Here is a 13,719-nt window from a genome sequence, read left to right on the forward strand (position 1 = left end):
CAGTTATTTTGAGTTATGATGTTCACATGCTTGGAACCAAAAGTAGGTTATTTCCATAACCAGGCGTGAGGAGTCAGGAGTTCTCTGCACACTTAGAAGCAGCGTTTCACTATATTTCTGCTGTACTGTTAGTTGAAGCCTGTGTGTAAACCTCTCTGTGTGTTGCAGGAGTGTGTGGAGGCCCCACAGAGGAGCGTCTGCGCGCGGAGCTGCTGCTGGAGCGGCGCCAGAGCGAGGCCCAGGCCACAGCCTTCCAGGAGGAGAGGCAGACCTGGCAGACAGAGAAGGACAAGGTCATCCGCTACCAGAAGGAGCTGCAGGCCAGCTACATAGAGATGTACCACCGCAACCAAGCACTGGAGAGGGAAGTGCACGGGCTGAGAGCCACAAGAGAGCCAGCAGCAGGAGGAAGGGATGATGGGACAATGGAGAGAGAAGTGCCAGAGCTGAGGAGTGAGAGAGAGGCTGAAGAGGACACACCTTCCTCTGGGCTGCCGTGGATAGAGAGGATTGAGTCGTCTGAAATTTGAATAGAACTTCTTTGCAATGCAAACTGTTTTTGTATCCCTGTAGTAGAGTAGGCCGTGTCTGCCAGGGAAAGGTAAACTAATAGACTGAGTTTGTTCAAATGATTTGAATTGAGTAATGAGTTGAATTATGAAATGGTAAGTCAAAATTAGGATATAAGTCACATTTGTTGGAATTCCAACAAGACATTTTTGAAGCAAAGTTTTGACCTTAGTCAAAAATTCAACTTTGGATCTATTCATTCAAACGGAGGCTGCGTTCCAATCCCCATACTTCCCTGCTATTTAGTATGTTAGAAAAATATTTAGGATGTCCCAATACATGTGATCAGATGCAGCATGCTGAAAAATACCCGGATGCCATACTACAACCGGTGGTCATTTTTAGTGTGGGAATCAGTATGCCCAAAATGCACTGCACAGTGAAAGTTGCACCTCATCGACAGAGCCTCAGAGCGAAAACAACTAGCGATGCAACGGATATAAAAGCAATGTCCCAAAATAATTGTAGCATAACTGCATGTTAAGAACATCATTTTTACAATCAGTATGAGATTTGGAACGCAGGGTTTGTCAAGACCAAAAACGTAATAATAAGGCAAACAATTGAAGTGAGTCACTTTTAGCATGCATAACATTTCATTCATGTGTACTTATTTTCCTGGCAAAAATAGGCTTCCATAGGTTCTTGTCCTTTAGCCATTTTCAGTTCACCCTTAATGATTGTCCAATGCCCTTATCCTGAAAACACTGGACCAATAACCTCCTACAGAGCGCTCCAATACACAGAAAAAACACTGTCCGTGCCTCATCAATCCTTCAAAGAAGACTATAGTGTCAAATCAATAGTATGAAAATACAGCCAAGCACCTATCACACTGTCAATCTGTCATACTGTAAATCAGTAAATATACCTTAACTATTCTGTGTGTATTCGATAGTTACTTTTGGTTTGGACTGCTCAAGAGTCTTGACAGTATAACCCAAGGATTTAAAGGGACTTAGTGTGGCTCCGTCTCATGTATCAGCACCTGTTCACTCAGTGCATAGGGTTCACCTGAGCTGCATTATGTGGGTTAAGTATGTAGGATTAAACGTATGTGTTGCCAAGTGCCATAACAGTGCACCCTATTTCAGCAATTTGCGGACTTTTTTTTTGTCAGTTCCAAGCTCCTGTCATGGAGAGATCTATATATTTGTACATATTGTAATAATTGTGTCTGTTTACCAAGCACACTGTTGTCTTAAACAGCCATGTTTTCGCCTCTTTTCATGAAAGCGCATCAATAGGTCATGATGTGACACATGACAAGCCCTTGCTTATTGGTGCAATGTGTTGCAAAAAATCCCCAGCCAAAAAAAACATCAAAATGCATGACCATGGTGGAGTTGCTCTCTTGAACTGTTTACTGTTAATGTATGAATATTTCAAAAGCCAGCCTATCGATTGACCTTTCAACATACTGTGACCCCTTGTCTATTTACTGGATTTAAAACTGTACAGTACAAATATATATATATATGTTTGCTTTGGATTCGTAATAAACATTTATGAATTGTTGTCATAACTTTTTAATATGACTTTAATCAGGACACAATGGATGGTCCGTAGTACAAGTTTAGTCCGTGCTTGCCCAGATGTCACTCTTTTCAATTTGTAAATTTGAGGGCAGCAAAATGCTTTTTAATGGGGATTTCCTGTCCAGCGCTGTCCGAAATGAAACTCACCGGAAATCCCTGGTCAAAATGTGCGCTGTATAGCTGATGGCATTCACCCACCCTGAGGGCTCAGAAAAAAAAACTGTCTGTTCAGATTTGGCCCTGGACATTCTCCCCAGAGCGTACCAATAAAAACCCCAAGGACAGATGCTTTTTATGGCAGAATGAACTGGGCGGTGTGGAGGCTCCGGGGACTAATGTGGCTTTTAGAGATTTAGCCTTCAATCCTTATCTCAGCCTCTCCCCTATAAGGCCCTCCTCCCTTGCTCTAACCCAGCCAGGGCTCACACACACATACCATCTCCTGCCAGTACAGACAGCACAGAGGTGGGAAGTCGGCTCAGATGAAAATATAGGTGGGTCCCGTTTGCTCAAGAAATTAAGCTCGCCTATGGAAATGTCAAATTTGATGAAAAATGTTGTACAAAGCATATCTTGGCATGGATAAAAAGCTCAACACTTGGCTGCTTCTCATTTTTTTTATTATTCCTAAGTGTTATGTTTATGGGTATGCATAAATAAGATAAAAAAAAAAATCTACATAGATGGTGTGAAAAGCAGATGCAACTCCGAAATGCATTTTTTTTATTTATGCTGGGTCGTAATCCGAATAGTTATGAGCTGTGGCTGACTCACAAGGCCCTTACCTTGGCATTTAGAACATTATGTAAACTGGGGCTTAATATAACTGCACAGCTCCGTGAGTGGTTCACTTGAAGTGGGATGAGAAAGATTCTTACCTCACACGTTATGCAGTCTGTAGGAGGGTTTGCAGTGAATGCTGAATGCCATCAGTGCTGTTCATCTGATGATTCACCATGTTTTTCAACCCATAGAATACACTTTTCTTTTTTGGGGGGAAGGGGGGGGTAGTAAAATAGTTCTAATTGTTGTGAAACTCGTTCATATTAAATGCTCAGCTTTCCAAGGATATTTAGTTAAGAGTATGGAGAGAACGGCAATAGCACCATCAAGTGTTGATGGATGGAAGGATGAGCAGCTAAAAGAGAAAGAGGAAAATGTGTTGTGGTAGGAGCAGTGCATAGGGGCATCCCAATGTTCCCCGGGCTCAGTGTTCTCAGATGGATGCCGCTAAATCGGGCGTTTGTCATATTCGGTGTTGTGGATATAATACAGTTGTCAAGCAAACAATACTGACTAGATATTCATGATACATTAATGATCAATTAAGTTGATTGAATCATCTCTAAACCACTTGGTTGAGTTATGTAATGCAGAAGGAAAACAAATCTATATCTATATTTAAATAATAATATTAATTTTCAAACCACCTGCAATTAGTTTTTCCCCATGCCAAGCCCTGGGAAACTTGACACACGGCCGGAGTAGTCCATCACCAAATGCCAGCACACATCTCCAAAACTGACTTGGAGTAATACATTTTAATTTTTTTTTTATTTATTTCAGATGCAAGTATATGAAACATGTTAGGAGGATAAATATTTACAATAAAAGTTGCACACACACAAAAGCAAGAAATGCAAACATTCAACAAAAGTTAGAAGTACGGAGCGCTAGCTGTCTATCTTTAAAAAGGAACACTTGAAGAAGCCATGAATGATTGTCAACCAAAGAAAAAGAAAGAAAGAAATTCTGCAAAAAAAGAAAAAAAAAAAAGTCCACACATAACCTGTGCTTCAACCCATTCCAAATGAAACCAAGCTAAAGGGATTTTTATTTTATATACTCTGACCTAAAACTGAGTGTATTGTTGCATCGTCAGTGTGTGAGCTATATGCTGGTGCGGCGCTTGCTGAACACATAGGCCTCACTAGGAGTGTGAGGTGACATCACCATTTTCTCAAGAGGACAACAGGAGCTTTAGAGTATTGTACATCCAAATGCCTTGGCCCTTGTCCAACACTTTCCCCAAGTGTATATGCGTACACATCACCAGTTCAATAATATATACAAAAACTCCAGTAACACCCAAACGATCAGCCTCAATGGCCAAAATGTGTGTATAATCTTTGTTCAAGACTCCTTATATAAATGTAGTAATGTGTGGTATGTATGAACTGGTAAAATGAACCCTGAGGAAAATATAAATAGTTATTAATGTTTTTTTTCTCTGTTGTTGTGACTCAATCTCAAAAGAAAGCCAAAACCTACGCAAGCGGAGGCATTTTTTTTTCGAAAGTTTATATTGAACGACAGCCACGATGATCAGAGGCCCGAGCCCACCCACGACGAGTAAAGCTGAATCACAAGCCTACTACAGCCACTGCAAGTCAGACCATACAGGCTACCATCACACACACACACACACCACTTTACACCTCCAAATCACATGAGGGACTGCAAGCTGTCCAGTCGTAGGTTCTGATTAGTGTCCGTTATGCATTGTGCCGTTCAGTTTTACATTTTTGCTATCTTACAGGAGCCAGGTGTGGCCATTTGCAATGAAAAATAGAAACAAAGCACATTTCACAGTAGTATATTATATTTTTTTGTTTCCTTTTTGTCATTGTTAAGATACATACATGAAACGAGACAAATGGCTTCTACATTGGAGGAAAAAAAAATCTTGCTGGTGCAGTCAGTCTCAAAAAAAAAAAAAAGAAAAAAAAAAAAAGGTTTTCCACCCTTGATAGTTAATTGTTCTACTGATCAAACAGATACATCAGCCCAACACACTATGTGAGGCATTTATTACATTATGGAGAAGCAATGGGGGGGCCCACAATCAAGAGCTCCAGTCAAGAGAGACCTCCACAGTTCCCTTCAATCTGCAAATAATTAACCTTCAAAAAAAAGTGTTACTCTGTTTTTTTTCCTCGTGTATAAGTTTATTTCCATCCTGAAAACAGAAATGGCTTATCTTTTACCATTCACCCACACTAACCCATCCAGACTCATTCCACTGCTTCTGTCACGCAAAAATAAAATGGGGTTAAAGAAAAGAGAGAAGCAGTCATCCAACTCAAACAGTCGATAAAGCTGAGAAAAAACAAACGCTATAAAGTATTGGATACTTTAAAAAAAATATATATAAGCCTATATAACTCTGCAGGCATTCGCAAAAAATGAAGTGTTTGAATGAAGGATCCTTTTAGTCAAGAGGTGATGTTCATAGAGCGACAGACTCCGTACTCCCACTACATGTTGTAGCTGGGACCATCCCCCCTGCTGGATACTGAAGCAGCGTCGGAGAGTCCTTGGTGGGTTATCGGGGATGGCCGAGGCTGTCCAGAGGAGCACTGGAATAAAACCTAAATGCTTTTACAATAACAGGCCAGGGGGACAGAGAGGAAAGGGCCCGGAGAAAATGGTCCTGGAAATGCAAAGAGCTCCAGGGAACTTCATCCGTACTCGTGAGGGGAGGGGAGGGGGGGGGGTAAGTGTGCACTATCAAAAGTAGATCTGCTTGGCGTGTGACGGGTTCTGCTCCATGGGGCAGTACGGACATTTCAACCTGTGGACGAGACAGGGGAACATGCTGTTACTATTGTAAAGCGCTTTGAGTGCGAGAAAAGGGCTATATAAATTAAATAAATTATTATTATTATTATTATTATTATTAGTGCTTTGGGAGTTTTACAGACAATGTTTGTTATTTTGGCTAATTCATTTGAAATCTTGTACATTTTATATTGCTGGCCGTTTTCTTAAACAACGCAAGACGTAGGATTGACAATCCTAATTCATAGTAAGCCATTGGTTTCAATTCATTTCAAGACAGTACTTCAGGCTAATACGTGTGTGCTTTCTGTCAAGCGTTGTGATTTGAGTGACAATTCAAGTTGACAGTATGAACTAGTGGATCGTGAGGACTGATTTTAACAAGAGTTATTTTGACAACAAGCATTCTCCAGAGTAGTTGACTCTACCTTTAATTAAAAGGGTTTTGTGTAATAAACATCTGATAAATTACTATAAAATGATCCACTATGAATGAGCATGTAAGAGTTCAATATGATATGGTCAAAGACAATACGACCAAATATTTTGTTACCCATTACTACTCACACCTTATCCCACCGCGCACATATAAAATCGAATTGTTGACTTACTTCCCAGCATTAGTCAGTTTGTTGAGGGCATCTCTGGAGATGACGTGGCCACAGATGAGCTTCATGGGGGGATTGCTCTCTGAGGTCTGCTGCCTGAGGATGGGGCAGGCGAACACAGAGTGGTACCAGCACTTCTTCCCCAGGTCGATTTCGATCTACACAAAAACAGAAAACGGTGTGTATTAAACACAATGTTGAAATAAGACAGGAAATGGGACGAATCAAATCAAATCAGTTTTATTTGTATAGCCCAATAACACAAATAGACATTTGCCTCAATGGGCTTTAAATCCCATACAGTACGACACCCTCTGCCCTTAGCTCTGCTGAGAAAAAACTCACAGTAAAAAACCCTTTATCGGGATTTAAAAAATTGAGAAATCTCAGGGAGAGTTGACAGAGTAAGGGATCCCTCTCCCAGGACGGACATGCTGCAATAGATGTCATAAGTACAGAAAAAAAATCACGAAGGAATTCAATCATTGACCAGATGTTTCCATGGTAATACTAAAGTAAAGTGTGAATAGTGTGGATGCAGGAGGACTTCAGGTGCTGACGAACAATGTTGTCAGGAAATTCAAATGGACTTACAGGCAGCTCATCTTTGTGTGTCCAGACTCCGCTGCACTGCCTCTGCTCTATCACCTGCTTTATGTTCATCAGCACGGGCAAGGCCATGCAGCCGGATGCAAAACTGCAGAGAGATAAGACACCAAAGCATTGATATATTTGGACAGTAGTGGAAATCATTTTAGCACCCAGCCTTAAATAAGACCACATGGTGCTGGCAGTCAAATGGAACTGCAACTCATCTACTGATGAATTGTTTCAAACGTAAATCTAAATTTTGGCATCAATGTGAAGATTAGAAAAAGCAAATCAGAGGAATGTTGTTCTAACCTAACACTGAGCGGGGACTCTACAGAAAGGCCCAGCAAAGAGCAGGCATCCCTGGTGAAGATGTTACAGATCTCGGCCCACTGGTTGGTCTCCAGCAGAGTGCGGTACGGAGAGTTGTCAATGCCGTGACGCAGATACACCAGACTGCCCATCAGGATCTGAATGTCTGCAGGGACAAGAAGAAAAAGGACAGGTGTGGGAAAACAACAAAAACTAACATTAGAAGGTTATTGTGAGGTAGGACACACAGGAATCATGCATGTTGCCTTAAAGGCATACTAAGCGATTGAAATCTGGAACACTTTGTCATAAATCAGCTAATATTTACTCACCATCCGAGATCTGTCCGTCGTGTGTGCACGCTGAAAGAAAGTTGGGTTGTTTACACACATCTCAAAAGCTGTTTATGTTTATAATAACCGTGGCCAGAACAAAGCCGATTGGCCACTCGCTCTGAGCGTCAACTATTAACGCGGTTAGTATAAAGATAAACAAACGTTAGCCAAGTTCGCTTAGTATGCCTTTAAAAAAAAACTCCCAAGTCGTTTTAAAGGTCACATAATATGCTCATATTCAGGTTTAAAATTGTAATTTGGGTTTCTACTAGAAACTGTTTATGATGTAGTGCCCAAAACACCTTTATATTCATCACAGTGCTTTTGCTAAATCTCCTGTCATCAGCCTCCAGAATGCTCTGATTGGCCCTGAATCTGTGTGGCTTATCACAGGTGGAGGTAGTGCTAAGTTAGGTTGGCCATGGGGGTAATGTGACACATCGAGGGAAATCTGACTGGGTGTTTTTTGAACATGTGTGCTTTCAGAGAGGTGGAGAAAAAGAGATAGCATTTATTCTCTAGACACACCGGGGACATACATTTTGCATAATAGGCGACCTTAAAAAGGATGCTTCCTTAAAAGAGCCAGGGCCTCAATTCTTTTAAAGTTTAAGATTAAAGTTGCCACGGAGCTCAGGTTCAGCATCTATGCGTGTTTGTGACAGGACTGTACCAAAGATGCCTCTGTGTACCTCTCTGGTGCTGGGAGGCGAAGGGTTGGAAGTGCCTGGCGTACTGCAGAGCCTCCATTTGGTTGCCGATTCCCCCACTGAGCAGGCTGATGAAGTACAAACGGTGCAACTTGAATTCTAGACTGCTGTTCAGGTCCAACAGGCGCTGCCGATTCGTCACAGCCCACCTAAGAAGGCACAGACATGAATTAGTACAGTCGACTACCACGACACTAGTTATATAGCCATCAAGATTTTTCTTATGTGTCTGCAACAATATAACAACCGTGTTGTTTTGATATAGGTTTCTGAGCTTTTTGCTTTTTTTTTTAAAAAGGTGGAGTAAGCGATTCTGAGTGAATATGTCCTCACCATCTGCTACCTGTCCATACTGTGTGTGCTCGACAGTGGGCCCCCTTTTGTTAACATACCAGTTAACAGAGCCTAGGCTGTGTATATTAACACCAGATTTTCTTCTTAGCTCACACACAGCACGGAGAAGCCAGCAGATCGTGAGGAGATATTCACTGATGTTGACGTGTAGTGATTATGACAACAATCGCTGACTCCACCTTTTAACTTAGAGCAACTCAAACGTCTCTCTATTTCTGACATTATTTAAGAAGAAGACATTTTTTTTTTACATACTCTAGTGCCGGCCGCAGGTCCTGCATCCTCAGAGCTTCAAGGATTCTGTTGAGCTCCAGGAAAGGCTGCTTCATACTCATATCTATAACAACACCAGACTCCTAGAAAGAAAAAGGGGATTTTGAATTAGAACATGTTCCTATTACCTGAACTTTACCATACAGTTTCTCCCACCTGTGATAAATGTAATACTGTCATATACAGTATAACAGACAATTGGTTCCTGACTTGGTGATATTGGGCTGCTCCAACAACTCACTGGTTCCTCCCTCCGCTTTACACCAAGCCCTCATGTTTGGTATGGTCAATGCAAAACGATTCATTGTAAGAGAGTGGAAGTCAATGTATCCCCTCTAGTTCAAAAAGTGGCCACATGACATGGTTTCCTGTCTACATATTGAGGAAATCCTGGTTACTCTGACGCAAAGTTTAATAAGATTGGGGTCCCTTTCCCTGACATGTGCATGGGTACATTTTATTTTCTTTGTATTGAGTGAGTGCTGGCAGCCTGTTTGTTTATTGTTTCTTGATTTTCCTGTGTCTGATTACATTCATTGTACGTGCTTTTCTTAATATTGTTTTTATTGAACATTTGTATACATAAAATTAAAAATGTTTAAACTAAATCTTCCGTTAAGTTCACAGACGAACCATGTTTACTCGGGGTGGGAATCTCTTGGCACCTCACGATTCGATTCCGAGGTCAACGATTCGATTCAAAATCGATTCTCAATGCATCTCTGTGCAATTTTTTTTTACGTACTACATACCTATGTTAGCCTGGCATTCCCAGACCTGCCACTAGGCGCTGGCAAATTAAATTTGCTGCGCGTGTTGGTCTGGACACGCTCCGTTGAAGCTTTATCAAGAAAACCAGAAATCTGGCTATGGTTTCAATTGGTTCTATCTAATATGGGCGCGCCAGAGCCCTTTATATGGTACTCTGAGGAGGACGTAACCGGATGACGACAGTGACGTGCATGCGACGTTGAAGCCGTGATAGTAAACATCAAAGATGGCTGCGGATATGTTGTGTGAGTTTGAGACTGCTTTGGCCTCGGCTTTGGCCTCGACCCTTAACGATTTGGAAGACGGCACTCAAATCTTTCATTAGCAAGTAAGTGGAATGTTCTGTTTTGTCGACCGACAACGGCAAATGTTTAATTTAACAGTTTAACAGCTGTTCGCTAAACGAAAGGGGCTTACGTCACCTTGTGCATCGCTCTGATTGGTTGTAGTGCTATCCAACTGCGTGCAGTGGCATTTGAAATGCACGAGTAGGAGCCGCCCCTTGAGTTGGAAATTACTATTGATCGTGGCCAGACCCTCTATCGTTCAAGATATCAGGGTCTAGATTTCCAGGCTATACCTATGTGTGATTTTCAAAAATATACTTATATACACATCTGAGTTTGCTACTCAGAGTTTGCTAATCACGTCCTATTTTTGTGATGAACAGATGAATTGCCTTCTCTAATATTGTATTAGAGAAAAAGCTTTTCTTGTCACAAATATGACTTTCTATGACCAGTGCAATAATCAATGCAGCCTGCATTTCAACACAATATGGAAGTATGTAAAAACTAAACCGATTCAGTTTCATTTTCTTTCTACTCTTGTGAATCATGTTTCTATAGGATTTCTATTCTATTATTTTCTATGTCATTTCAACACATTGTGCAAAAAGTATGGCTTGGAATTCAGCTCTCATACAAAAACGTAAACAGACACAAAGCCAGTGCAGGTCATATGGGTTTGCTTTTGTCGCCACTTTTAACAACTCACACTTGTGTGGTGTGCATGCAGTGGCGCAGGAAATACTAGTATTAAATACTAGTAAAAAATAAAAATATATATATATTTTTTTAAGAAATCGATTATTAACTTTTATGAATCAATTCGGAATCGTTGGAGAGAGAATCGCGATTAATCGGAAAATCGATTATTTTTCCCACCCCTAATGTTTACACTGGATTCAAAGCCCTGTAATGTTGCTTCACTTCACTTGCATCGATACATTTCAGACAGGAATCCAAAGAAGAGATTTGTTTTGAAGGCTTCACAGTTACTTACCTGACAAAGGTCCTCTGCTACACTGAGCATGCCTTGTCTGTACAGGTGCTCCACAATGGTCTCACTCAGGTATTTCTGTCTCTCTGGCGTGTCCCACACCGTCTCTGCCACCACAGCACTGATTTCTGCGTCAAAGTTCTGCCAGCAAAAAGCATATCAGGGGACAGGGGTTAACTTTATGTGCGCCGAATGTGAAATGTTTATAAAGGAGGTTGATGCCTTACCCTTACCCTGTCAATGGCTTTGCCCACTTTTGACACGCTGCCGTGGATATCCTTATGTCGGGAGGCTAGCATCTGCACTGTTTCTTTGATGTTCTTACAACACTGTGCCATAGTCTGAGATAGCACCGATAAGTCTGCATCTTGTACTCCTGCAAGACATTTAAAAAATAAAAAGAGAATGAATCACTGTGCATGTTTACAATAATGTATGCCTGATAAGTAATGATACAGCATTAATAAAGCATAGCAAACAAAGCACCGTTTTAGATTATGAGGGGGCTAGAAGAAGGTATAAGGGCCTAAACTATGATCCAATAACATTTAATCCACTTAAAGTGAAAGTAAAAAATTGATTTTTGCCGAAATCAGGGATCTGCTACCTGTCTGTACTGCGTTTGCGCTGAACAAAAACCTGATGTTGACAAAAAGTGAAATTGACAACAAGCATTCTTCAGAATCGCTGACTCCGCCTTTAACTCGCTAACATGACTCATCTATAGCATTGAATCACCTTATAAGCATCAGTTTTTTTTTCTTACCGAAAGCAACTAGCTGTCCTCGTATCTCACAGACACTGCGCAGGAGCTCGTCTAGCCTCTCCTCAGACTGGTGGCCGTACATGACAAAGCGATGGAGCACCTTCTCCAGCTCGCGCTCGACACACGCACACTGTTCCATGGTTGGGACTGGAACACTTACACACACACACAATGACACCTAGATTTGAGAAGGAGAAGGAAACAAACACAACAAGAGAGAAATACAGTTTAAAGACAGGTAAATATTAATAAAGCCTTATGATACTTGATTTTCTATACTGACATTTGAGAGCTTGATAACAATTTAATGACCGACTTCATTTTGAATTTTTTTGGGCCTTTAAAGAACAGTTCATGTCATTGGAGATTTTTTCCCAAGTACTTGACGTTGATTACCATTTCCTAAAGGCCACGGTGATGGCTTCCTGTTTCCTGTTTGGTCCGATCAACAGCTCAAAACACAAAGCTATCATATGATTACATGAGAGAGAAAAAGCAGTACATTCTTCACACCTGTGCGCCCCAAGGTACTGTGAGGTTATTTTGCTTACAAAGTATGGAGATCAATTTTCGTGTTTCGTCTCGTTTCAGTTCTATTTTTTTTTAAACTAGATGCAAAGTGTAACAAATAGTTCTGATAAAAATCCTTCAAATGTCATTTTAAACTTTTTGATCAAGATATGAACTAGGTGTGATCCTTTAATGAAAGAAATCCATTCAGCTGGTTAGTGCTATTTAATGACAACACTGTGTCAAAGCTGATGTTTTTGTCAGGCTCAAAATGATGGATCTCCTTGTTTACTATTTTCAGTGGACTCTTCAGCTTGCAGCTCTTGGTATTTTGAAGCAGCGGAATCATCACAAAAGACAATCCTGTCATTTCATTTCATCCTGCCATCTCTTCTCCTCTGCCTACCCCTAGTTCACCCACCAACCCAACTCTACATGACATTTTTGTTTGTTTATTGTTTTGTTTTTGTAAAGCGCTCTGAGTGAGAGAAGAGCGCTATATAAATAAAATTTATTATTATTATTATTATTTAAAAAGATGCAGGATCCCCTTCCATGATTGAATTGCCACATATCAGTTGCCTGCAGAGCTTGACTGTTATCATATTGACAATCACATGTCACACAGCTGTCTCTTGATCGAGACAGTCCAAGCGCTGAGGTAAAATATTCTAAAAAATAAAAGACTTTGACCTAGAGAATCGAGAAGGGGAAAATAATCAAACGTACCCAGCACTGCCATGACTAAACGTTTGGCCTAGTGTAACACTACTAATGACCAGCAAGGCCTTGACAATATCAAATGCAGGCATACAGTGTACTCAGCGGCCTGCTGTTTACTAGCATCAGTCGCGTCTCCTACAAAAGTAGTGATTTTGTCACGAAAGAAAGGGTTCATCGGCGATACTGTCCGAGCAGCTGGGCTGCATTTATATACTGCTATATTCTTCTTTTGTTAAATACAAACATCAAATCATTGATAGCTTTGCTGTCAGACACCGCTTACGAGCTGCATACAGAAAATGTCCACCTAGCAGTTACCGTAATAGAGCTAACCAACACAAACGCAGGCTACATGACCATGTAGCTATTAAAACACAACTTCTCTACTTTTTATTACCCAATAACAATGATAAATATGAAGTGCCGTGAACTGCTCACCACGTATTTCAATTGGATGCGGTGATTTAGAAAAGTATGCTGTCGCAAACCTAACATAAACAAATGGAATACAGCTACAAAGGCTTGCCACTGCTACAAGCTACTAAGCTAATGATGCTAGCCAGCTGCTGACCGACGAGGCCCAAATTATTTCAGGGGGTAATGACAACCCGCTTGTCTTCACTGGTTTGTATTATTCCAACACTTAAAACATCTACCACATTTAAGTGAGTTTTTAAGATACGTTTAAATAGACACCACTCACCTATTCTGCTAATTAGTTAGCAAACATTAGCGTTAGCCACTTGCCTGTTATGGCAACACTTCGCCAGCAGTCGTAATGCGCAACTTCCTGTGTCGCATTCTGAGTTAGCTGGA

General features: G+C 40.9%; 2 protein-coding genes across 6 annotated transcripts in view; one reads left to right on the forward strand and one right to left on the reverse strand.

The window, feature by feature from the left end:
- n4bp3 (NEDD4 binding protein 3) overlaps positions 1-2,029 on the forward strand; it is a 28,687-nt gene extending 26,658 nt beyond the window's left edge. For both annotated transcript variants that reach the window (XM_080035364.1, XM_080035365.1), the window contains exon 10: positions 169-2,029. In XM_080035364.1, the coding sequence (XP_079891490.1) occupies positions 169-530 (362 nt within the window). In that variant the 3' untranslated portion in view covers positions 531-2,029. The remainder of the gene's footprint in view (positions 1-168) is intronic.
- Positions 2,030-3,686: 1,657 nt separating this feature from the next.
- rmnd5b (required for meiotic nuclear division 5 homolog B) lies at positions 3,687-13,694 on the reverse strand. Of its 4 annotated transcripts, none has more exons than XM_080035251.1 (11): positions 13,607-13,694; positions 11,671-11,848; positions 11,138-11,280; positions 10,908-11,045; positions 8,835-8,935; positions 8,208-8,374; positions 7,513-7,542; positions 7,181-7,346; positions 6,872-6,974; positions 6,281-6,435; positions 3,687-5,682 (listed from the first exon to the last, which is right to left on the reverse strand). In XM_080035251.1, the coding sequence occupies exons 2-11, from the start codon at positions 11,807-11,809 to the stop codon at positions 5,619-5,621; spliced, it is 1,206 nt and encodes a 401-aa protein (XP_079891377.1). In that variant the 5' UTR covers positions 11,810-11,848; positions 13,607-13,694; the 3' UTR covers positions 3,687-5,618. The 4 variants fall into 4 exon arrangements, with proteins under 4 accessions (XP_079891377.1, XP_079891376.1, XP_079891379.1 ...); XM_080035250.1 differs by having other exon boundaries at positions 11,132-11,280; XM_080035253.1 differs by lacking the exon at positions 7,513-7,542.
- Between the last annotated feature and the right edge of the window lie 25 nt (positions 13,695-13,719).

The sequence above is a fragment of the Ammodytes marinus genome (genome assembly GCF_949987685.1).
Source record: "Ammodytes marinus genome assembly, chromosome: 10".
In the NCBI taxonomy this organism is placed as follows: domain Eukaryota; kingdom Metazoa; phylum Chordata; class Actinopteri; order Uranoscopiformes; family Ammodytidae; genus Ammodytes; species Ammodytes marinus.